Genomic DNA, 25,992 nt, shown 5'->3' on the forward strand with positions numbered 1-25,992 from the left:
TTGTTAACAAATATTTTCTGCAGTAAAGACGTTTTGCTATATCTAGATTACGTTACTTTGTAAAAGCAAGTTGACATAACCGCGCAATACCGGGATAATCGTCTCTGAAGACAAGATATTCTTCTGAATTTGAAAACCATAAATGATGTGCTGAGTATTTGAAGGCATGTGTTACTTAGAAATCAATTTAAACAAAAGCAGCAGAGGATAATGTAAAATTTCAACTCTTTCAGCTAATCTTCTGGGGTTCTTACATGCTCTTGATAACCCTAAGTGTAAGGGCCTGTAGTAATGAAATACCTTCTTTCAAGAATGCAGTGAAGGAATATTAGAAATCAATGTTACTTTTCTATTCATAATACCAACACAACAGCAAAACCCTTTAAACAGAAGAGTCAAATAAAGAAAATATGCTAGTGAATTTGTATTACTCTTCGAAATGAAGTATAGACAGGGCACTGAAGAGGTCTGCTGACAAGGTTCAGTGCCACTGCTTTTCTCCATCAGGTTTTAACCCTTATCCATGATGCAGCTTAAAATCCTGCCCTCAATTCAATTTAGCTGTTTGAAGACTTCTATAGATTGATTTTTCTTGGCTTATAACAGAAAATCAGGCTAATCATTTGTGTGTAGCACATCTCTTGCCAATTTTAATTAAAATGTAAAACTGTTTTCAGTATCCTTGAAATATACAACACAGTGGCATTTTCACTAGATACCCTCAATGCATCCTAGCTTTGGTGATACTTATGGTTTTGCTATTCATTTCATTGAACTTGGCAGGAAATCTGTCACTGCCAAGGAAATGTGAGGTAAAGCAGCAGATTCTTTCAGAGCAAGCAGAACTGCCTATTTCTACTGTGGTGTTCATAGCACCATCTGCAGGAATCACTGAATCCCTGCATTCAGTCACTACAATCCTGAAATAGATAGGGTTGAATTTATGAATACATCAGGAAAGTAAATTACAAATTATATCATTCTATTTTGCCAGACAGATCCGTTGAGATTTGTCCCAGATTGAGATTCTGTGTGTAAATGTTAAGATTGCTCCTCTTTCATCTCTGAGATTATCTAAGTCCTTAAAAATGCTATTTAAGGCGGCTTTTTGATGCGTAAGATACTGTATTCAGTCATCTATTTTGCCTTTCCACTCTTTTGTGGTGACTTTAGGGAAAAAAAGCAGTCTTTTAGAGCAAAATAATATGACAACTATAAAAAAAGCTGGGTTTTTTCCTTATTTTTTCTTTTCTAGTTAAATAAAATATATAGCTCACATATTGTGAAGTCTTCATCAAAATATTCAAATATAATTCAAAAGTTTCATAAGTGAAATAATATAAAATAATTTCTAATTTTCTCTGTCAGAATGGTATAAGAAGGAGATACCATCTGATGACTCTACTTTGCATTATTTTATGTAAGTTGTGACCTCATCTAGCTGAAATTAATGTGTATATATTTGCCTATAGCCAGAAGATTTGGATCCTTTCCAAGAGGCACTTGAAGAAAGAAGGTATCCTGGTGAAGTTACAATCCCAAGTCCTAAACCCAAATACCCTCAATGCAAAGAGAGCAAAAAGGATTTAATAACGTAAGCATAATGTGAGGTGAAATTATTTTTCTCCTTTTAACCTTTTCTCTCTTTGTCTTTTTTTAAACCAACGAATACATATACGCCTTGCAGTATGAGCATGCAACATTTGCAGCATATAAATGTTTCAAACTGCCAGTTAAGTAAAGTGATAAGCTAATGTGTATTTGCTTGTTCTTAATGATGCTATATTGTATTGAGACGCCATTTTCATTTAAACCGGTTCATTTTGCAGCTTTTCGATTAGGATGCTTAAAACCCCTTGCAGTCATTGCAGCTAAACTGGAAACAATGAAACTTTTAAAAGTTTTTTTTTAAACATACTTACTATTTTGGCTGTTTTTGTTTTTGTTTGGTGGCAGATGTCCAACACCAGGGTGTGATGGGAGTGGTCATGTGACTGGTAATTACGCCTCACATAGAAGGTGTGACTTCATTTTTTTCATGGTGGATTCTGTCTTTTCAATTTATTGTTTTCAGCTTACCTCAACAATGCTGTCAAAGTAAAACGTTGAACTATGTGTTAACCCTTTGAGTAATATATGTTGATCTTAAAAGCATGCTAATTTGTGTGTTGTATAAACGTCTTTTATTTTTAAATAGATTACTAAAATTTCCAAAGTACTCTTAAGCATTTAAGTAGTTAACCCAGGAATCTCAAATATTTTTGTTATATTTTTCTAGTTCATAGAGAAACAAACAAACAAACAAGACCATTTACAGTATGTAATTTTGGAAGTAACGTTGATAACTAAATATATTCAGAGGGTTAACTATATTACAGAATTCAATATTACAGCACTTGCCCCATCGCTTTTCTGCATTACAAACTTTTACTTTTTAATTTTTATGTTGTGTTTGTTTGGGAGTGTTCAGCTAATGAGAAGATTAACATACTTGTATGTCCTGCCATGTCTTACAGTTTATCTGGCTGTCCCTTGGCTGACAAAAGCATTCGAAGTATGCTGGCCACAAGCTCACAAGAACTCAAGTAAGATATAAAGAAAAAATATTTTCTTTATAAATATTTATTTTACTGAAAATTGTGTATAGTTGTATCAGAAATTAGAAATGCCGTCTGGAGAGCTGCTGCAGAAGGGGCTGAACATACATTGAAGTTTTTTAAAGAAATTCCATACAGGGGGGCTCTATACATAAGTCTGTTGAAATAGCATTTCCTTTTGTGTATTCACTAGATATAGGGATGGAGAAAAGTCAGAACTTCCAGAATTTCATCTAAAAGTTTGAATTCCTATTCGTTTTTTTTCTGAACTTCGGTTTGGTAGTTAGAACAGAAAATTCTCATACAATTAGACTGATGAAACACTTCTGATTACACAAGCAGTAAAGCGCTGTAGTTTCTCAGATGCAGATTGGAGGGAAGAGAAAACAAATTTTTTTTCTCAAACGCTTGCATAATTTTCACCAGGTTCGTATCATTGCTATCAGTCTAATGCATTTTCTCATTTGACTATGTTTTTCAGTGTTTACTTAGTCATTCCCCTACCTAAAATTAATTCTTTACAATTCCTTTCAGTTCTTTGGACTAACCGTTGTGAACAATGAATGTTAGAGAATCATGAGATTTAGCCTTGCTCTGTCTTCCTGCACCATATACTCTACTGCAACTCTCTGTGTGAAAGAGCTATAGCATTTCTTAGTGCTGTGAGATAGTGGTACTCCTGTGTTGGTACTTTGGTTAACATGGAATGATGTTCACAAGAAATAAGGAAAATTGAGTAGAAAAAGTATGAATGGATAGCTTATGCTGCCATGCTAAGAAGTACACGAGTACCTCAAATAGCATTTCTTGAGTTCACTAGATACCCTCATGAAAAAAAACCCAAAACAAATCTTGATGTAAACCATGGAAAAAATTAGAAAGCAAGCATGAGAAAACTGCTGGAATAAGATTGCTCTCTAGTCTTAGCTGTCCTAGTTGCTAGATGTAAACAATATGTGCAAAATTTAGTTTCCTTCCCACACAGTCAAAAATAATGTTTTGAAATTATTAGCTAAGGTCATGCTGGTGTATGCTGCCAGAAGGCTATGGGATATGCAAAAGGGGATGTAAATGAGATCAGGGAAAATATTTAAGTATAAGCAGAGAAACATATGCACACCCCAGAGAAACTCAGATTCAGACCTGGATTTTGCGTTGTGATGGGTCAAGTGGTAGAAATTTGAGGAAATGTAAATACATAAACAAAACATAGATAAAACTCTTGAGGCAGCATGAATATTTTAAGCGCATAGTTTGCTGCTTTAACCCTTTATAAAGTTTCTACTTGTCTTTTTGAATTACCCCATCTTCTCTTCCTTCCTCAAACATCAAACCTATCTAGTAGAGACCATGAAGAAAAAAAAAAACACACTTAGATTTGAGACCTCATTTTGTCTCATGCCATTCTCTTTACCTATTTCAAATTTTGCCTAAGCAAAGAGAACATGATTAATTTAAAGATATATTTTTAGGTTTAGCATCTATTCTTTATTAGCATTTAGTATAAATTATTAATTTAACAGTTATCATTATACCTATTGAACACATAAAACTCTTCTAAGTTTGAAAATACCAGAATTTTCATCAGGCTTACTTAACTCAGTTCACTTTTGCATTTGCATTATATGGCAACCCTTCATTTTCTGATCCTGTATTTTTCCACAGGATAACAGTAAATCATTGCACAGGGTAGACAGTAACCACTGCCTAAGCTACTGCAGAGTTTCTTCTTTTTTCCTCATTATCCCATGTGAGGCCCTGTCTGTTATTCACTGCAGTTTTCTCAAACTGCACTCTGAAGATGTAACTACTAATTCACTCACGCTTTTGTCACTACCATTGCATGTTTCCTAATTAATTTATCTCAGTTCTAAAAGAATTAATTTATTTTCATCTTCAGTTATACTCTGACATAAGTCGGTGTTGGTATTATCCCCATTTTAAAGCCAGAAAAATTAGGCATATAATTTTGATTGCTCAGTTGGATGCTTTCAGGGCTTACTTTGTTAATTCTTCACATTGTAGAGAACTGCATAGGCTCAAAGCCGAGTTCCCTTGAATTTGCTTGGAGCTGTGGGAATTCAGCAAATCTACATGCTGAGTGATTGACCCTTTGTGAAAAGGGATGAACTCTAAAAAGTGGGACAGAGTCCAGTGTTTCAGAACAGCCAGACGTCCATTCTCCTACCCCAAAAGTCCCAGCTTCCACTTGGCCCATTTGCTCTGCCCTGTTTTTCATAATTTTTTCTACATTATTCCCTATCTCAGGCTCCTTGTCTGATCAGCCCATCTCCAGCCTCCATCACATTTATATTTTTATTGTCCTCTGTCTCTACATCCTGTGAAGTTGGTACAGAGACAGAAATAAACCATCTTAGCATATCTCACATATATTTGAAAGCAGGGAAGTAGGAGTCCTATGGAAGGCAGCATCCTTTATAGAGCTCTCATTTATGCTCTTGTTCTCTGCTTAAGAGGGAAGAAGATGTGATCATGTAAATGTAACGAGTATGCACAAAGCAGCTAAACCAAAGCTACATAAGTGAATTTGATTTTGAAATTTTTGAACTGTGAAGAATTTCGTTTACATCTGTTATATTTCTGTGTGTGAGTCTGGGAGTATAATTTCCTTGTTTCTAAAATGAGCAAGCCTGTAAGAAACCATTCCACAGTATGGGATACTACTGGCTGTCTGTCAGGCCACCAGCCACCATGGAAACTTTTGGTATCTGCTATACAGGTCACCTGGACTGCTGTCATAGCAAACAGCAGTAGGAAGGTTTAGTGGTCTGCATGGGTGGGCACCAGGAGGAGGTGGGGAACATTGCTGGTATGTTTTATATATATTTTCTGACAGCAGAAGGGTAGTGAGGATCAGTAACCTTGGCTCCTGCCCCAAGCTATGGAGGGAAATACACATTTTTTGCCTATACCCCAGGCAGATTCCTTCTGTCCTGTTCCTACCAATCTGTACTGTTCTCATCTCTTCATCTTTTATTTCTTGTTCAGGTTTTCAATGTAGTTGTTTCCAGTCCTCCATAAAGATTTCTGGCAAATACTTTCTTAATATGTGGGGTACAGATAACAGTTGATAGTGCAGTAGAAGAGTTGATAGTGTAGCATAGGGATCATATTTCTGGACTGCATCGTTTGGAAGGATTTAATACTTTTGTGGCTTTGCCTTGTAGCACATATGTGCTGGTAAAGCCATTATATCACATTTTACCAACACATAATCTCCTTGTGTATTGTACAACACACACAAATAGTGTATAATGCAGCATTCTAACTGGAATTTTGCTAATATACTGATTCTTTTGGTGTCCCATCTAAAATATAAAATAGCAGACATTTCAAATAATATTGCTGAATAATATCAGTCAAATAATATAAGAATCCAAAAAGGTTAGATGAAAGTTTATTTTGCTTAACAGTTATGCTTACTGTATTGCCTTTTGGTAGTTGTGGTTCCAGGATTCCATCACCCACATTTCCTAGCTCCTAGAACACTAATGTTACAGTTTTCAGTTAAATTGTTCCAGAGTCAGCAAGATTATTCCTTACCATCCATGCTTCTCATCTGTAAGGCTCCTTGCTCAGGTTTGCCATGCAGATTGTCTGATTTTCCACTTTCACCCAGGTGGAAACACGAGAATCTTTGTGCATAGTGTATTAGCAGACCAAAGCAGTTACACAGCCTGGTTAGTGATCTCCAAATAATAGAAAAATTTCTTCTGCTTTAATTTTCAGTTACTGCTGCTGGAAAAAAAAATCAAATCAAAACAAAACAAATAACAAAAATCCAACTAAAACAACAAACGAAACCACCAAAACAAGAACAAATGAACAAAAACCCAGGTCAGCAGCTTTAAGGCTCTCTGCAGAAGGGGTGTCTGGCAAGGATCCAAACTTTTCAGTATTAAAATTTTTGGTTTATAGTACTTGTGAAAAACAACTAATTTTTAAAGGACCTAGGGATACTAAACTGATGACTAAGCTTAGCTGTGATGAGAAAGCAATTAACAGCCCACCCAGTGACAGCTACCAATATTAAAATATTCATAATTTAAACCCAGTTTAATCTTACCCAGGGGCTTTTTCTTATCAGTTTTCCTTATTTATTCCTTATCATAGCAGGTTTCTCTAGCAGTTACAATTACTTCAAAACTGTAATTCCATTGTGGAATTATAAATACTATTTAAAAGTAACATTTTGAAGCACTTTAAATCTTATTTAAAATAAAATTTAAAAGAGCACAAACCAAACAAAACAACAGCTCAAAGCTAAAATTAATTACTGTTTTTAAAAGGACACATTTTGATCATCAGAAATCAATCCCAGACAAAATGCAGCACACTGACTGAGAACATTCTTACTCGGTGTCCTGCCAAATGTGGGAACTAGAGAACTCAGGTACCAGAGACTCACAGAAAATTACAACCTTAGTTCTACTTAGTGCTACTTTGATGTAAAAATAATCACAGTTTTTCAAAGGCCATGGGTAACTGCTTGGTCTGCCACGGAACTGAATATCACATTGTCAACATTTACCCTCATTTCTTTGAGTCAGTTTTCTGCCAGAAAATCCCATTAGTACTTATATTAAAGAATCTGAACCTCAGAAAGGTTTGCCTTTTGAGTAGGTGCCTGCAAATTTGGATGCTTCTCTGATACTGTTATAATATGCCCAATCCTTCAATTCCAAAGCACCTGTGTGGATTTTTCATGTCATTGTTTTCTGTGGTGGATGTCTTTTTGTATTTCTCTATGGCACTTACAGGGAGGAGTACAGTCTTCTTTCCCTCATTACAATGAAAGCTTTTTGTTTTCCACGTCTCTTCTTAACTCAAAGTGAGGACCTCAGTCTATTTTTCCATGTTCTCCACAAGGAAGTGAGTTAGAATTTCTGTGACTCCATCTTTTTTCTGTGTCACTCTGCCTTAATTTCCATATTCTTGCTGATCATCTGCTACTCTTTCTCCTAATTTCCTTTCATCCTTGTCTCCCTGTTCCCAGATGTGTTATCCTAGCAGTGTTCAGATAGAAAAGTGAACTTCTCTGAAGCTCTCCCTGTTAGCCGTGACTCTTCTAGCAAAAACTACTCCATGAAATACAGGGTTTTTTTCTGGATAGGAAGGATATCCTTACCTCATACTTCTAGGAGATGCTCTTCCATAGTACTATAATCTCTATTATTGATTCTTATTGATGTAGTTTTACTGTAGTTTGCTAGGCAAGAACTGGGAAAAAGGGTTTCCCTCCCAGAAATGGAGAGCTTCTGTTGTTTTTATTCTTATGAACATATAAAATAAAATATTGAAAAAAAATTTGAAAAAATACTATCTTCCTCCTTGCTTTAGACATCTGGCAAAAATTAGGCCTTCTAAAAGAAAAAATTAAAGTCCAGAAACAAAAATTAGTAGGATATATTAGTAAAACACCATAGAAACATTTCCCTTGTTAGATAGGTAACGACTTTGTTCTTGGATATTGATCAGTACCTATACTCTTTTAAACCTTGATAGCTCTCCCAATATACAGTTGCTTTGTCTAATAAAACCAGTTATTTCTGCAGAAATCTGGTTAGCTGCTGAAGTGATGTCTCCACCTACATTCTGTGTTTTCCAGTTGAGGTGTTTCTAATGTTCAGTTCGTGGGTGTACATTTGTTGCTTCATCTGCACAGATTATCCCTTGCCTTGCCTTCCCTTGCCTTGCCTTCCCTTTGCTACCCTTCCCTTCCATTTTCCTGCTGAGATTACATTTGTCCTCCTGTAAGAATGCAGCAAGACTGAGACCCATTATATAGTTTTCAGTCACTTTTATCTTGGAAAATTACTCTTTGTTGCAAGAGAAATAACCATTTCCATTCTTATTATCCCTTTTTTACTCCTCTTGTTTATGTCTTTTTTTCCTACATGGGAAACTTAATAGAATTTGTCATGACAGTTTTTCTTGAATACTGAGATTGTTGAGCTAGTAAGTAACCTTGTGTTATGCTGAAATACCCATTTGATGCTAAGTATGTATCCTCTGAATCTGCAGACACTTTTTGAAATTCCTTGATGCTTTAGTTAACTTTTGTGTAGAAAATGTAATTGCAAAGACCAGATGTGATGTATTGGAGAAATGTTAAAAGTTGCTAGAGTGAGCCATTTGTAAATTATAGTGTTTTATTGACTTATCTGCAATATTGTGGTAAAACAAACTGAACAAACTGTAGTGTTTAATGTTTTTTTAAATTGCAAGTTAGTGTGCAAGTCTAATTTAAATTATTAAAAACAAAACCAAGGAACATAGATCCCCAATTATTAGTTCACCTATACGGAATAATCTTTCCCATTTTGTTCAACTACATCCTTGGGCCAAGTGAAATTAGGAATCTCATGTGGTTTCAGTGGGTTTTTTTTGCATTTTTGTTTCCTGTATTTATTGCAGATTTCCACTTGGATACCTTATCTTTGATGGCAGCATGCATGCCTGGCCAGAACAGAACACCTTGGGCTCTGTTCCTGCACTTCTCAATACTCAAATGGGCACTGTAGGTTATACCTAGCATTTCCAACCTCATGTTGTGTGGTGTTATGATAATGTCCTTTGTATAGAAACCCATCATCTGCAGCAACCTCATCTCTGTAGTCGCAATAAGTTTTACATATGGAAGTGGCTGGGCTTTTTCTCTGTTAGAATAACTCATTCAGGCTCTGGTAAGGTTGAGTCATTCCATTTTTCTCACTTAAGTTTGTCAACTTTTGTCTCCAAAGTGGAAAACACTTGAATTTTTTTTACATAAGATTATTTATCGTTGTTTTCATTACTGAGAGGTAGTCTTAAAAGCATGTACTCTCTAAAAAGCTCCTTAAAAGCCATCTGCATATCGATACCTCTGATGCTGTGAAATGTTCCATGCAGGCACGAAATTGCTTGCATGAAGCACCTTGCAGAATCAGGGCCTTAGTAAATTGTCAGAACTATGAAATGCTCTGAAATTAGAGGTTTTGTTTGCATAGTGGTATCTGCAATACCCAAATAGTTCATTACCTCCTTCTTTATGGACTTAATTATTTAAAACAAAAGATAATAATAGCTCTAATTTTTTACTATTTGAATTTTAATCTGTATTTAAAACCATTTGCTACTCAGTTATTACCCAAAATAATCTCAATTCAGATGAATATTCACTGAATTAGAGTAATTTTTACAAAGCAGCCCATATGACTTAAAAGTCTAAACTTTGTTTTCGGAAGGAATATATGTGCTGGGTATCCACATCCCTGCAACTTCTAGATGCTTAACTTTGAAAGTGGAATTCAGTGTCTGCAATAACAACTTAGGCAGCTTTGAAAATACAGTCCCTGGTTCCTAGTTCTTCTCTAATCACCAAGTATTTCAGAGTGAATGTTTATTTGACAGTTTATTTTCATTTTCGATACTTTTCTCTTGTCAGTCATTCCAGTGCCATTCTGTGCAGTTTCTAAGAAACTATTCTGAGAGTTGTGCTTAATTATCAGTTAATTTGCTTAGCTATGTTAATATGCTCAATGAATCTCTCTAAGGCCTTCTTGTCTTGGAGTTTTTCCATCTGTACAGTTGCATCTGTCTTCCTTGGGTTTGGTCACACTTCTCTGTCATTGAACGTGTCCTACATAATTGATCTCATTCAGCCTGGCATTTGCTTGTAATCAATTCAAGGGTCTTTTCTTTGGCACAGTGTGGTTATTGTGCAAACTCCCATTGTGATGTTGATCATTTTTGCTTCAAATCAACAGATCATAACCAATTGCTCATTCCATCCAGATCCGCAAAGATCTGCAACATGATGCTGTGGTATATCCCAAGTGCTGAGGCGATCCCCACGGGAAGTTGCATAAACTATTACAGTTGCTAAATGGGGAATTAAAAATGCAGTGGTTTGCACTTTCTGTGTTTGGTCAGACTTGCCAAAAGCCTTTAATATATATGCCAAAATAAAAGTAATTTTGTCACTTGAAGTCCTAAATGTGAATGTCCGGATCCTCAGTTGGTGTAAATTAGCATAGCTCCATTGCCTTCAGTGGAGTTACGCTAAGATACAACAGTGATGGTCTGGGCAGATGCCCTCAGCTGCTCTCTTGGGTTAGCATTCATGTTTGATTGCCTTCTTTAAATCTTTTGAAGTTAAAAAATTCCTTGCATTGTTTGTTTTCTTAAAGTGACCAGTTGCTAACTCAATTACGTGGTGTCTGTATCTGCACAGTAACATCTGATTTTGCCATGCAGTTAAATTCATCCCTTTACTTTTATCTCAGTACAATTGGGACTTTATGTAGCACAATTTTTTGCAGCACTGTAGTATCTATATCAATGTTCTATATCTCTAAAATATCCTGTGTCCCTCATAAACACCTCATCATAATCTTCTTTTACAATATTTTTATATTCCCAGTAAGTGGAATTTACATGTGCTCATCTGCATGTAAGAAGTACTCTTCTACCCTAACACACGAAATTTCCACTGCTTCAAAATCTGCTGATTTCTCTCCTTCCACAGATAAAGACACTGTGCTCTTTCAGCATGGGCTCATTTGGTGTACACTGTGTGAAACAACCTTAGATTTTGAGGAATACTTTAACACTGGCCATCATTAATTATTTTTGTATGTTTGACTGTGCTTATACAGCAGTCAGCTTCAGCAGTATGTTTTGTGTCATAAGGAGGCAGAGGAGGACCGAGGTATAAGCACATTACTATTGTCAGGTATTATTTTTGGAATATGATAAAAAAGGAAAAAAAGAGAGACCCTTCATAACAATTAAATCTAAATAACTTACATTTAAGGTGCAGTTTCCAGAATTATACTATTTATGTAGTTTCATTCAAACTATGAGCTGAAAAGTAGTCAATCAGGCTTCGGAGTTAACAATACACTGAGATGAATGGGATGTAGTTTCCAAGTTTTCAGACTGCAGATTGATGGGGACATAATTAGGAAAGCCTATGATCAGTTAAAAGAGCTATAAATATAATTTATTCAAAAAATATTAGATACTGAACCACTTTTCTTATATATTTAGTAGGAAAGGAATCAAAACATTCTCATGCAGTTTATAAGAAAACTAAGTCATAGACTTTCTTTTCTTTTTTACAGGTAGAGACCTGTATTTTTCCAGGCCAGTCAGTCTGGCACTTTTCTTGAACACATAATGCACACAAAAAGTATTCTGAAGACCTATCAAATCACAACTTAACTCATTTTGCCTGTAAAACTGTAAGCTTAGGAATTTTTTGTTTTCTTATGTAAACTGATGATAGCTAAAAGAAATTAAATGACCCTGCATTAAATACAGTCTACTGAATGCTGAATTCAGAGTTTAATAGGTAAAAAAAATTTGCTTTTCACTTTATGACCTGAATCTCTATTTCTGCCATGAATCAGACATTATGTCAGACAATAGGTATAAAAATGTCTTCGTTATTTCTCATGAATATTTGTATATTTTTCTTTTAAGTACCAGAATTATTCTTTAAAGGGAGTGAATTCAGTAACTGCTGGGAATTTCACAAATAAGTTTTAATTTAAAAGCTGTAAATGTTTGTTATGCTGGATACTGCAGAGATAATTTGCTGGTTTTGTTCCCTATCAACAGAGTTGTAAACAAATAACAGGAGAAAAAAAAAAACCAAACAGGGAAATCATAACAATTTATCTGAAAATAACTGAATAATTTTTCAAAATGATAGATTATGGGTTTCTCCTCAAGGCTTCTCCAGGAACCATTGTAGGTGGTGATTTGTTTGATGCACTAATCAAGAAACATCTGTCAGGAAAGCGTAAGTATTTTCTATAAGTATAGGTATAATGAAGGAGGGACAAGGGCCTTGCTTTTGAATAACACCCAAAACCATTTTTGTGACTTTAATGTGAAGAATCTGAAAGAATGAAATTAAGAAATTTTTTCTTTTCTTTTTTAAGCCACCTAAGGTTTTATTGTCAACACTCACATTCACAGAAAAAGTCCTTCAGTGGTTCAAATTCTTTACTGAAACTTGATCTAAAGTCCTTTAAGTCATAGAATCATAGAATCATAGAAAGGTTTGGGTTGGAAAGGATCTTAAAGATCATCCCCCGTGCTGTGGGCAGAGACATCTTCCACTAGATCAGATTGCTCAAAGCCCCATCCAACCTGGCCTTGAACACTTCCAGGGATGGGGCATTCACAACTGCTCTGGGCAACCACATCAGTGAAAACCTCCCACTGTCTTTAGCTGGCTTTGGAACCGAGATTACATTCTGAAACTGTGAAAAGGTTTTCCTGAGCAGTGTGTTTTTAATGGAGTTGGAGGCCAAATTCCATGCAGAGTTTTCACTTCTTACACTTGAAAAAAACCAGTTTCAGGTTGATACTGTTGTAGACAGAGTCCTATCATACCTTGTTTTAGAAGAAAAGAGTATTTTTAAAGTTTAATTAGTCAGATATTGGTAAGGAGGTTCTTTAACTTTTGTTTAAATTCTATTTGATCCAATAAACCTCTGTAAATTAAAAATTATTAATATTGAATGCATATGAGAGATAATTTTCTAGCAGTTTATATGCAAGATTTGCATCGAGGATACTATGTTTAATAATAGTTTACCTGACTTTAATTCCATTTTTACAAATTTTGACATTAACTCTACCAAACCCAAACCAATTTACAGTAAAATACTGTAAATGCTGCTGATTCACAAATGGTAGTAAGTAGACAAGTCAGGACCACATATCTCCAATTTTTGCATAATTCTTGTGAATGTTAACGTACCACAGACCAGGTATGTTTTATATCTCCATATAAATTCCTATATAATCAAGTACAATCTCAAAAATCATTTTATTCCATCTTAAGTTTAAATGCTTTTGTTTCAAGGTAGTGGGATTGTCTTTAAGGCTAAGAAAAGGGGGGTTTTTTGTCTGTTGATGCCGATGTAGATACTTCCCATTCAAAGGTAATGTAAAGGTAATGAATATTTATCCAAAGGGTACTTTTTCTTAAAATTTCCCCCCACCATAAAAAGGGGAACTTGGCAGTTTCTAAAGACACTGCCAATGGATTACATTCTGTGCAAGAGATACAGTTGAAAACAATAAGTACTGGAAAGTGGCAACCTATGAGAGACATTTTTGTAAGATGCAGTTTGCTGGGTAACTTATTCCCCAGTCGTTCAGTTCAACTTGTTTTGATGCTATTTTCATCTGAAATTAGTGGTTTTCCTATGGCTGAAAGAGTGCTTAGTAGAATTATGCCTATCCCTACTTTATGCCAGAAGGTTTATCAGATGCTCTTCTTCCATGTCATGGTATAGCTGAGCATCCCAAACTCTGAGCTAATCAAAACAGAGAATTCTGTTGCAGTCATGTTCCTGCCCCATATAATATTCTTCCAAATCCTTGGGGGCTTTTAATTTTGCAGGAATGTTTGTAAGAAAAGTGATTTTTTAAAAAAATTTTTTTTACAGTGTTTGAATAGAAGATGTAAACATTCACTCTGAAAATAGAAACTTGTGGTAACTTCTTCATCAGCCTGGAAAAAGAAAAATATTAATCACAGTTTAGACAAGTTCTTATCAACACTAACCAAGTCAATTAGACATCAGAGTAAGGAGCAATAAATAGATGCTCAGGGTTATTTGGCTACAAGCACACTAAAACAGAAAGTCGTTTTGGAAAAGAAGTGTATTGCTGTAAAAAATCAGACAGAAATCTTCTTCTTGTAAAAATCATGTAAGGCAAAGTTAGTCTCTCACTCAGAGCTGCTTTTCTAATTCTGCAGTGCATGGGAGCTCTGTGCCCTAAGATGCAGTAGAGCTTGAGCCATTGTGCTGCACAGCTATTTATCCCTGGTTGTATCCGGTTTCAGGTGTTTAGGAAACTATTCCTGCAGCACTTGACTGTGAACCTAAGTAACTCTTTTGTGAGATGTTTACAGTATAAACCAAGCTTGCACTGCCTTATCTTATGGGAGTTGCAGAAGGGGAAATTGTACAAAACTCTCCCTGTACAAACTTCTCCCTTTGTTGACTTTAAAGTAAGGAGGGCCAAAGTAAAAGACACCAGAACACATCCCATGACAATAAAAAGCACAATTCATTCTCCAGTGCTCTACTTAATGATACCTTGGAACATTCTTATGAAGCTGGAGTTATTACTTAAAGTGCTATTCAATACAGTTAGAGATTCCCACAGAAAAAGGAATAGTTTGGCTTGAAACAGTTTTAATAGTCTTATCAGTGCTTCCTGCCCTCACTGAAGGGATGCCTCCTTTGTTCACATAATGTGCAAACTGCCTCATCCAGTCTGACAGGTTAGGGTGAAGTGACGCCAATTTCAGGTTATTGAATACTGTGCTAAAAGCTGTGTTGCTTCTTTTATTACTACCCAGACAGCTGCAACACCATTTCAGGGTAGACAGAAAATTCCAAAGCAGAGGCAGGTGTATGCCCAGAGTAGAAATTGGAAGTATTATCTCAGGTGCAGTCCCTCTCACCGATCAGGATGTTTGGTGTGATCCACTTCATCTACCTCACTGAGAATTTCTGAGCATTCATTAACTCTGCAAGCTGGACCTCAAAATCATCATTTTCAGTTGCAGAAAAGAACATACAGAAATACAGAGAAATACACAAACATTTTGAATATATTCAGCTATATGGATAAATTAGCTGATGGTTGAACTTGAACTATCCAAAAGGCACTGAAATCAAGTAGAATGGTAGTGCATGATCTTTCTGAACAGTTTCTAAGGAAGGGCTGCATCTGTACTGCCACTAGGAGGCCAAACAGTATGCTCTCTGATATTGCTTTTAAGACGTATTACAGAATTATAAAATCATGTAGTCAGGTATATCTGAATGTTATCTAGTCTAACATCCTGCTCAAAACAAGTCCAGTTGGAATAGGTGCTCAGGACCTTGTCAAGTTGTTAGTATTGTGAAGCTGAGAGTTCCCACAACTATTGCAGCTTTTGACCAGACTGATGCTAATTTTTGTTTCATTTTTAAAAGATTGGCTTTTCCATGCTGACCTTTATCCCCTTATTGCCTCTCCTTCAGCTGTGCAGCTCTGAGAAAACTTTTATTGTGCCTTCATCACACCATCCTGTGTAAACATTTGTAGACATCAGGGAGTTCCTTACGCTTCTCTTCATAAGACTGAGCAAGCTAGCTTTCTCAGCCTTGAGTGTTGAGCGCTTCAGGCCCATAACCATCCAGCAACATCTTGCGGCAATGCAAACTTGCAGCTTAGCGTTGGTGGTGGGAAGAATACAAAAAATATTACACCCTCCTAAGTGTTACTTTATTATATCTGATTTGTCTGCCCAGTGTCTGCTACTGGACTATACCTCGAGGCAGTAAGATGGAGTGCTTCTATGGATGGGCATAGCTGTGGTTATGCCCAGCCTGTCCTCCTTGCAAATAGGTTCAGAACTACACTCTCACTAAAGGTTTTTCCCTTCACTATGAATTAAGTCGTGCTTAACATTGCATACCTGAGGTAAATTAAGGCTCAACAGTGAGATTATACTAAAAAGTCTGTGTAGGTGGAGCACAAATCATAAGTCAATCACATGAAAAATTAGAGCAAGTCTGAGAAGGTTTCAAAAATTAGTATAAATTCAGGCAGAAAATGGGTAACAAAACTCCATTTCCCTTAGCTGCACTGTTCATTAGCCTTCTTACTAGACCAGACTGCCTCCAACAGTCTGATATAATTCACACTCAATATTTTCACATTTCCTCACTTAGGTTTCTGACAAATGTATTTGGGCCTAGAGGGGAAAAGCTGCTTGTTTTACTGAAATGAAAACCGAAGGATTTTACTCTTGTTATAGAGTCTTCACCCCAAAATAGAAAGTAGTATCTGCCTTATGTCTGGGAAAGCGAAACCCTTGAGAGTTTGCTTCCTTTATCCAAATGTTAACCTCTCCCTGTTATTGGATGGCACTTGTTTCCCAATAGAAGGACATGCAGAAGAGATGTAAAAGTCCATCCAGTAAAGGGAACTTCATGCCACAACAGCATTTCTCAAGGTTACTAATGAACACAGTGCAGTGACTGTGGAGCAAAAGATATCTCTCAGCCTTAAGATGCAATTAATCACCTAAACACATTTGACACCAAACAATTACATTTACCTTATCTTACCTTTCTGAACGTGCACTGAAAATCATCTTTTTAATTGCTCTTTTGGAACAGGAGAGTAAGAAACAAGTTGTTAATATTGAAGAAAATTCTGGCCTATTACATTTTCTGTCACTTGGATTATTTTAATGGGCTTGGGTTTTTTTTGGTTTTTTTGCAAACCTCATAGCCCTCATGCTGCCCATGATATATTTCCCAGATAACTCACAGCAGTTTACAATCCTATTCATTTATGGCTTTGCCATATTGCTAGGCTGAGGGAACTCTCATTAGAGGCAGGACATCTTTCTTAATTATATAGACCTAGAAATATTTTGTAGGCTTGGTCTTGCATACTTGCTCTTCTTTCCATCCTTTCCCCTCTGCCTTTTCTTCCCCCCATATATCTGACCCATCTCCTTTCCTGTGATCCTCTAGAATCACTCTCTTGGTTAAGAGTTTGTGCATACACAAGTCTAACAGCTCTGTTCAAACAAGAAGCAGATCAGCTAACAGCTAAGGAATGGCTGACACTGGCTTATGCCAATCTCTTACTAACAACTTTAGTGGATGGTTAAGACCACAGACTACATGGAAGCTGTTAGTCTTTAGTTCCTCTGCTTTGAGCAATCCTAATCTGATAGTTTTTCTCATCATTTCTTGGGGAGATGCTGACCTTTTTGAGTATTACAGACTTATATATGTTAAAGTCATGCCAAACCTCTAGGAAACTCTTGGGAAGTGACAGATTCAAGGTCATACTGCTGTGCCCACCAGACCCTTTGGTAATCGCTTCACCTAGGAAAAGATATACAAAGTATGAAAGAGCAGAGCATGGGAGAAGCAGAGCAGAGAGATGACAATTCAGGAATTATGCTGTTGATAGTTTTATGGTGTTCAAGGTAGCCAGCATACTACTGGCCACCACTGACCTAATTTTAATTCAATTTTTAGCTAAAACTTCATTTATATCATAAACAGAAAAATTGGGCCAGTTGTACAAGCTTTTGAAGACACCTTTTAAGGTGAAGAATACTGATATGCTGTACCCATGCTACTGTCTTCAAGTGCTTCTCTTGGACCCATTGTCACATACAGGGACCTACAGAAATTATGTCACTGGTTGTTCTGCAAACCTGGACCAATCTTGCTGTGCAGCAACTGAGTGACATATTTTCAAGAGGCTTAGTGGTTCCCATATTAATAGACCATGCAGGAATAGGACATTCTTCTTCAGAAACAACTGTGTCAACACAAATTAACTGAAAGAAGCCCATGTGGGTTTTTCTTTTGGTTTTTTTGTGGGTTTATTTTAGCACGGGCTTACAGCAATGCTGTTAGGAGGCAGAATTTGCGTGGCTTTGTTCCTAGTTTAGGGCATGTTCTCTTAAGGCTATCTTCTCCTGCATCTTTCTCTGTGCCTCAATCATTTTATGTTACTCCTGCACATAGAAACTAAGCTTTTTTTCCAAAGGCTGAGCTGTTTGGAAATGAATATTTGAATTTGCATATGTTAGAACTGATTCATCCCTGGTGCCAGGAAGTGCTCTGTGCTGCAGGGAGGGGATCTGCAGCTGGCCAGTGCTGCCTCCAAGGCAGGCGATGCTGGCAGGAGAGGAAGCGTGGGCAAGGTGCCCAGGGAGAGAACTGATTCACAGCTTCCCCCTGGCAGCTTCTGAGCACGGAGCACCCCCTGGGTTGTGCGCAGAAGCTATTTCACATTAGGCACATGCCCTGCCTTTGGCAACTGGCATGTTAGGCGGTATGTGCTGGTGCTAGATGTGAGAACAGCGGGCAGCACGTCATGGCACTTGCTGCTGGGAAACTGGGAAGTCCTAACTGCTAGCAGAACAGGCAGCATGCAGAGGTGGTAATGGAAGGCACAGGGATATTTTTTCTCAAGCAATATAATTAATTTAAACTCATCATGTGTATCTGTGCATTTGAGTGCACAGCAATATTTAAATGCCAGCATGATGCATTTTAGACTGCTTATAGGAAAATGGATTTCAATGTTATTAAAAAACATCTCATGCTCTTTCTCACCCACACACAGTTCAAAAAATGCAGGAATGCAATACAGATAATAGCAGCAGCTAAGGACAGAAAAATTGTACATGCAGAAAGTCAGGGAATTAATTATATTTTACCTGAGGAAAAGAGTATGCAGTCAGCCATCCCCAGTTCAGAACCATTCTATTGCTGGGGATTTCTAGAGGTAAGGAGAGAGAGAGAGAGAGAGAGAGAGAGAGAGCAATCTCTCTGCAGAGATAGAAGAAACTGAAGTTACTCTATGAAGCCTCTGAGCCAAAATTATTTTAGTCTCATGCCTGGACTAGCTCCATAGGCCTGGCATCATTCCCTAATGGTAGAAAGACTGTATAGTAAAAGTGGCAACAACAAGTCTTTCCATTTTACATTTCTTTCCAGTCTCCAATCTGCCCTTCTCCCAGTGTCTTCTGAGGGGGCTCAGTAACGAGGGATCCTTATCTGGATCCCCTGATCTCCTGTCATTCCTACTGGAACTGCATTGCATCCAGTGCCAAAAAGCAACTGACAAGACAGAAAAATATTTTTCTAAATTCACTAATTTACCCTTCCACCACAATTTTTTCTTATTTCCTTAAATCTTCTTCCTTTATATCTGCTGTGTGTTTGGGTTTTAAATTTTCCTTTCACCTCCAGTGAAGCCTGTCTTGTCAGTAGCATTCTGCTAAGTAAGAAGTGTTAATAGTATTTTACATATGAAAAAATAGCATTTAGCACTTTTGCTAAAATGAAATTTATGTGATTAAATATTCCTTCTATCCAGAATGAATACAGTGAAATAATTAACATATGGATATAAATTTAACTTCTTTTTTTTTTATTTTTGGCTTACAGTGCATCTTTACGAACCTTTGATATTTATAAGGGTCTGACTTCTCATGACTTCATAGGTGTATTTGTGAGGATTAGAATGTACATTTAGTCTTGAACATGAAAACATAGACATACGATCCACTGAAATATTCATTATCTGCATGCCTGTCCCTCAGAGTTTATGTTGCCTCTTGAACCAATTCAAATGAGCTCAGATGAGCTCTGAATGCAATTTTTAGAAGTGCCCAGTGCTTGCTAGCCTGGTTCTCCTCCTTTTGAAGCCAGTGCTAAAGCTTACAAGGACTTTAATGAAAATAAAAAAGTGCAAGACATTTAAAATTATTCATTGAGTCTTTGCAGCCAGTAAATTCTGTGTTGAGGTTTCACAACACACAGCACTTTCTCCCCTGACACAAGGACACAATGTGTACCCAGTCATCTCAGCAATGTGAGAGGACCACAAGTAATGCAGACTGTGGGAATGATAAAATCAGCAGGGAGAAAAGAGCAGGAGGACAACAAGGGTGATGAAAGAAAAGATAATGGGAAAAAAAAAAAAACAATAAAGAGGAGGAAGGAAGAAAGAACTGTCAACTTCAAGGTTATTAGAGATCATGAAAGGAGGAAGGGATGACGGAGGAACAGAGATTGAAGACATCAGCCAAAGGGAACAGAGAAAAGAAGAACCAAAAGGGAGAGAGAGAGAAAATTTTGACGTGGCAAGAGGAGACAATAAGGAAGAAAAGGGATTTGGGAAAGGAAGGAGTAGAATGTGGAAGAGAAACACTGAAGAAGAATATGGGTGAAAAGCAAACCATGGGGCAAAAGCAAATGGAGATTCTTCCTTCACTACAGGAAAATAAGGTGAAAGAGGCACTAGGAAAGAAAATGGAAGGAGTAAAATGAAGAGTGAAGAAGTATGTAGATGTGGAGCTTCACAAAAGGAAATTAGGGGAAAATAAATCCATCTTAATGAAACAGTCTTCCATTGCAAATTTGTGGATAGATTGTGTAGGTAGGAGGTTTCTGTCTAGGCATCAAAAGAAGGTATCATAATAGGAATTCAGAAGTCAAATGCTATGGTTAAAAAATAGACAATAAAAGACAACAAGATCTTTTGTGGAAAATCATCTGTTTTCCTACTGGAATTAGAACAGACAATGGCATTCCTGTGTTTTCATGAGGAAAAGAATCAGCAGTGTTCCAACTTTACATACTTAGTTAAAGTTTGAAAATCCACCAAAATACCTGGGACTGAAAATAAGATTTTAGAGATTTACACATTCAGATTGCTTTCACAGCACTGGCAAAAAAGTGATGGCTGGGAGGCATTGCTCTGACTACTCAGAAACAAAAAGACAAAATGAGTTGATGATTTCTGTCCAGTTCCTGCTAAATAGGTGTTTTCATAACCACAACAGTGCCGCTTAGTGACACATCTGTGACCAAAAGTCTCTACTGAGGACCACACAGCTCTGATCATGATCTTGTTTCTCACCCTGGAGTGCTTCCTGCAGGCTTGTGGTGAGTGGCATGGGAAAGAATGGAGGAATACTTGTTCTCTCTTTTGACATCTTAAGTAATTAAAAAGAGGACTTGTTTGTGAAGAACTGCAAGCCTGTTTTTTTTGACAAGCCCTCAAATTCACAGAGGGATAGACAAACAATAAACTTACTATGCCTTACAGAAAATTTAATTTGACAAAGCATCTTCTCATCCCTTCCCTTTCTTGTCCTCTCCCCTTTTGTCCTCCTTTCTCACATATTCAATTCAGGGAACTGCAATATCTTTACATTTTTACTTCTGTAACCTTTTGTTTCAGAACTACCTCACTAGATAAAAAAAAAACCAACACAATATTTGGTTTATGAATGTACGTGTAGTATCAGAAGACATATGGCTTTATAGCTGCAAACAGAGCAGTGAATAAGAATCTGTACTTCTAGGCTGTTTTCTTCTTTTGTGTAAAGTCATTTAGCCTCTTTATGCCCAAATTTTCCTCTGCCAAATTCTTCCATTTTAAAAGGAGTTTTGTGAGATTTTATCCCTTAGTGTTTGTAAAATACACTTAGATCTTCAGATGGAGGATAGAAATGCAAGTATTATTGTGTCTATCTTCCAGCCTCCCAACCTATGAATTCCATTCCTGGTGATTCAGTCAAATAAAACAGAATCTCAAGTAGATGGAAATCACCAGACAATAAAAAATTCTACATTCTGCTATGAAAAAAATCCCAGAGGAAACAATTATATTTCTCTAGCCTTTCTGATCCCTCAACAGAAAATCACACCTCTACTACAGAGAGGTGTGGACAGCACCATGGACAGAATGGTCAAAATAAAACTATGGGAAAGATAATTTTCTATTAAATCCCAGTTCTTTTGCATCTGGAATATTCTGAAGAACCATTCTGAATTTTTGCATAATGTCCTGGTTTATTGCCCTATTCAATTCAATAAGATTTTTCTATTGGGTTGCTATCTACATCTTTTAAATATTTAATTAGTAATTGATAGAATATTCTCTCTGGTAGACTATATTATTGATACGTGTGTTCACTTATTTCTCAAGGAAAGACTGGAAGCAGTAGTAGGTACTAAGTATTGTAAACTAAACAATAAAGGTAACATTAGTCTTTAGTGCTGATACACCATCTTACTAATGACAGGTCATGAGAAGTATTTTTTAGGAACTCATTAAAATTGGCCAGTGTGAGAGAAATTAATGGTTTCATTCTTTTCTGTGGGAGCAGATATCCTCAGCACAAAAATAAAATGTCAAAGCACTTTCTATATCTTTGATTTATTGGTATATTTTAGAGGTAATTTATGTGTTAAAATAATTTGCAAAAGTAAGTTAACCATAGTCATACACGATAATAAGGACAAAACTACCACAGTTCTGTCTTTCCACCTTTGTGTAAAATCCTATCTGCTCTTATGCTAGTTGAGCTATAAATCTAAATATGTAAGCTATATGTAAGCTTATCTCACTCCTGTAGACCTAGATAAAAGCCTAGGAATATAGGTTTAAATATGGGCCATATTCGTAGTGCACCATGCTGATGAGAGCTGGAGGGTTTTGTGAGCTGAGGTTTCAACAAGGCTTTTAACCACTGGCATTTGAAAAAATCCTCCCAGAGCCCATTTGGGCATTGCATTCATTTCCTCCCTAGTCCCAAGAACCTCCCTGAGTTCTTCAAGCTGCCAGAAGTCTGTTTTAATTGATGCACACCTTCAGTCTTTTCCGTGTTGAAGAATCAGTAGTAGGGCTTAAGTGTATTTTTCTCAGTTTGAATTTCACCTTTTTTGCACTCCTGCTGTTGAATCTAAGCCCAATACTGAACCCAGCTGCGACAGCTGTTGCTGTTCTGCTACCTGTCCTGCTTTCTGCTTATGCTTATGTTCCCAAAAATACTTCTCTGGGGTGGTCTGTGAAATGAATGGGACATCAAGGTAGTGCTAACTGCATTCCCCTTCACTGACAAGGTCTTTCTTTTAGTGGATGCCCTGAACTTGTGGTCAAGTTGTTAGTGTTTTGTGTCCTGAACTTCACTCTTCACAGGGTCAGTTTCTTTTGTCACCTCCCTTGTTATAGTACTAAGTATTTCCTTCTTTGCTGCAATAAGCTATTATGTAGAATCTACAGATAAGTTTCTGATCCTGCCAAATAACATTTACTTTGAGTGAGTGAGAAAAACTGTATATCTCTTTTTCCACATACTCTGATGCTCATTTTCAAAGGGTTTCACATCACCTGCCTCTTACAAGCGCCCATACATACATCTTTCTGGCATTGTTGCAGGTAGATATGAGTCAAATATGTTTATGTGGTAGTTGATAGTAAAGTAATAAGGTATATGCAAGTCCTACATAAAGTCAGACGTTCTGAAAGTACAGATTCCCAATTCCAATAACACAAGGACTTGTGCTTGTCTCCTTATCTATTCTGCTTAGGATAGCAAATAAGTACTGTAATAACTTCATAGTTGAAACAGACTGCTGCATATCTGCATCCTAAGTTTCACAGTGTTAGAAGCACTTCTCATAGAATGGAAACAGCAAGAAATATAAATGTAACAGAGTTTTAAAATGTTCTTACCACTGCATTAAACTGTCATTTCATCTGTTACATTTAGGTAAAGACAAGCTTATGAGATTTGAAAACAAATATTACAGTGTCAAAATCAAAATCTGAAAGGTCTTTCTGAAATTCTTGCCTACATAAAGATCTCTTCTGCTTTAATCAACAGTATGATTTTAAACTGATGTGGACTGTGCAGAGCACTTTGTGAAGACACCTAATTAAACTTACAGCTGGATAATTTCTTCTTTACTTCAGTTGCTTAATTTTTAAATGACATAGAAATAAGCTAGTTTTTAAATTGTGTAAGACTTTCCAAATGCTTGAAGTGTAGTGGTCTTATTTTAAGACTTGTTGAGGGGACATACTGTGCATCTTATAAATCCTGTTTGTTAAGACACTATTAATTATGCTGCCTGTAACAGATATCTTGGAAAAGATGAGAAAAAATATTGTTCAGTTTTGCTAATAGCTTATTCTCAGAAAGGTGGAAAAGTCTGGAGAGGAAAATGGTCACTTCAGGTTATGGTTTCATAAAGAAGGACTCCTTGTAGTACCCCAGACAGACTGCAGAGGAACAGTCCCATGGCTCCTGATTCTCCTTTATTCATTTAAATGCCATGGACGTTTAGAGCCAAAGTTCAGTCAAGTCCTTTAATTAATTTTTATTCCTATATCTTTTGATTCAACATCTTAGAAGTTTCAGTCAGGCTCTTCAGAGACGCAGCTAGCCTTGATGGAACTAGGAAACAGGCAGACCATTGAAGCTACCTAGCATCAAAAGAACAAATGAAACAAGAGATTGTTTCTCCATAGATCTCAAAACATTTGCCTAAAAATGAAAATAAACAATGAGAACATCTATGTATTTAGAGACTGAGTATTTAAATTATAAGACCTTCCGTGTAAGATGCCCTGACCATTAATGTTTAATTTAAAGGAATAGCCAAAATTTATGCTAGCCATGTGCAACCACAGCAAAGAATAAAGTGTGAAAGCCATATGGACTGAGCTATGACTCCTTTATCAAGGGTCATATTTTTACCTAATTTGTATCAGAAGAATCTTTGCAGAAATTATGAGGCTTATCTTTCTATAAGCAGACAGATTGATGTGTGATATCAACCTCTATGTTGGTCTTCAAGATATTAAGAACCACAGTAATACACCTTCTATTGAAGATCATGGTCATATATTTGGTCGTGTGCAAAGACAGAAAACAAGAGCAGGAGAATTGTCATTAAGGATGCTGTTTAGACTTGTCCAAAGTGCACAGACTGTTATATAGAAGGGAAACTTCAGTGATATAGTGAACCCCAGAAGTTTTACCAGCTCACATCCTGGAATTGCTACCATATTTTAATGTTCTCTGTAGAATAACTGAACTGATCCAGATGAAGATCATATGAGAATTCCATTTAATACATTCCATTTAAATTTATGTCTTTCAAGGCAGCATAAATCATGTTTGAAGTTTGGCCCTGCTAAGCTCCTCAAAGTACATAATGTTTACTAGTTTAAAAGAGCTAAAATTCAGCTTAATGGAATGTGACAACCCCACTGCACTGAATTCTGGATTACTTAATTCCTGATTTTAAGAAATGTTCAAGTCTCTTCAGAAACCTTTGTGAAATGAAAGTTTACCAGTATGGACCAACTTTGAGGAAAGCATACAAAAGCATACATGTAACTGAAAGGTGAAAGCCAAAGTCTGAATGAACTCTGGATTCAAATAGTGGAAAAATTCAATGTAATGGAAATCTGATGTTTCAGAATGCAACATCTGAATTTGTGTGCAAGCTTTTCTGAATTTGAATGATTTCTTCAAATGAAGCTTTAAAAAACACGGCTAAAATTCAAAACTCAGGCTCAAGAAAAGTGACTTTTTGGAATTCTTGTAGCATTTGTCTGTTCAGTAAAATGAATATAAATTATTCTTTTTTTGTCTTTTCTGTGATTTAGTGTAGCAGCTCAAATATCAGCTAATGATTTTACTTAGCATTATAATGTAGCTTTTTCTGTGATGATTGCAATCATCTTTGCAATGTAGAAAAAAATATCCATTTTCTTTGATTACTCTAATGTCATTCTACTTTAAGAAATTCCACTGAAGGCTGTACCCTCAGTGACTTCTCTGTCTGGTTGGTGTTTGAGAGGGTTACCATTTCTCTGCAAGAGGCCAGCATTTGTCTATATATTTCCATTTTCTTAGGCATTTCCTTCACTTCATGGGGAGCGAAGGGTTCTCTCCATGGCGTTACCCCATGACACTGTGCAAGGAGATTAGAGCAATAGCTCCAGTGGAAAACAAAAT

At 36.6% G+C, this 25,992-nt stretch overlaps 1 protein-coding gene across 21 annotated transcripts in view; it reads left to right on the plus strand.

Annotated features, from left to right (window-relative positions):
• The window catches only part of MYT1L (myelin transcription factor 1 like), a 301,410-nt gene that overhangs the window by 246,536 nt on the left and 28,882 nt on the right, over window positions 1-25,992 (plus strand). For 13 of the 21 annotated variants that reach the window (XM_027896219.1, XM_027896220.1, XM_027896218.1 and 10 more), the window contains 3 exons: window positions 1,473-1,594; window positions 1,957-2,019; window positions 2,517-2,585. In XM_027896219.1, the coding sequence (XP_027752020.1) occupies window positions 1,473-1,594; window positions 1,957-2,019; window positions 2,517-2,585 (254 nt within the window). The remainder of the gene's footprint in view (window positions 1-1,472; window positions 1,595-1,956; window positions 2,020-2,516; window positions 2,586-25,992) is intronic. The other 8 variants (XM_027896223.1, XM_027896225.1, XM_027896229.1 and 5 more) reach the window with 1 other exon arrangement.

The sequence above is a fragment of the Empidonax traillii genome, unplaced genomic scaffold, assembly GCF_003031625.1.
Source record: "Empidonax traillii isolate 1590-97213 ecotype Southwest subspecies unplaced genomic scaffold, ASM303162v1 scaffold488:size1064334, whole genome shotgun sequence".
NCBI lineage: Eukaryota > Metazoa > Chordata > Aves > Passeriformes > Tyrannidae > Empidonax > Empidonax traillii.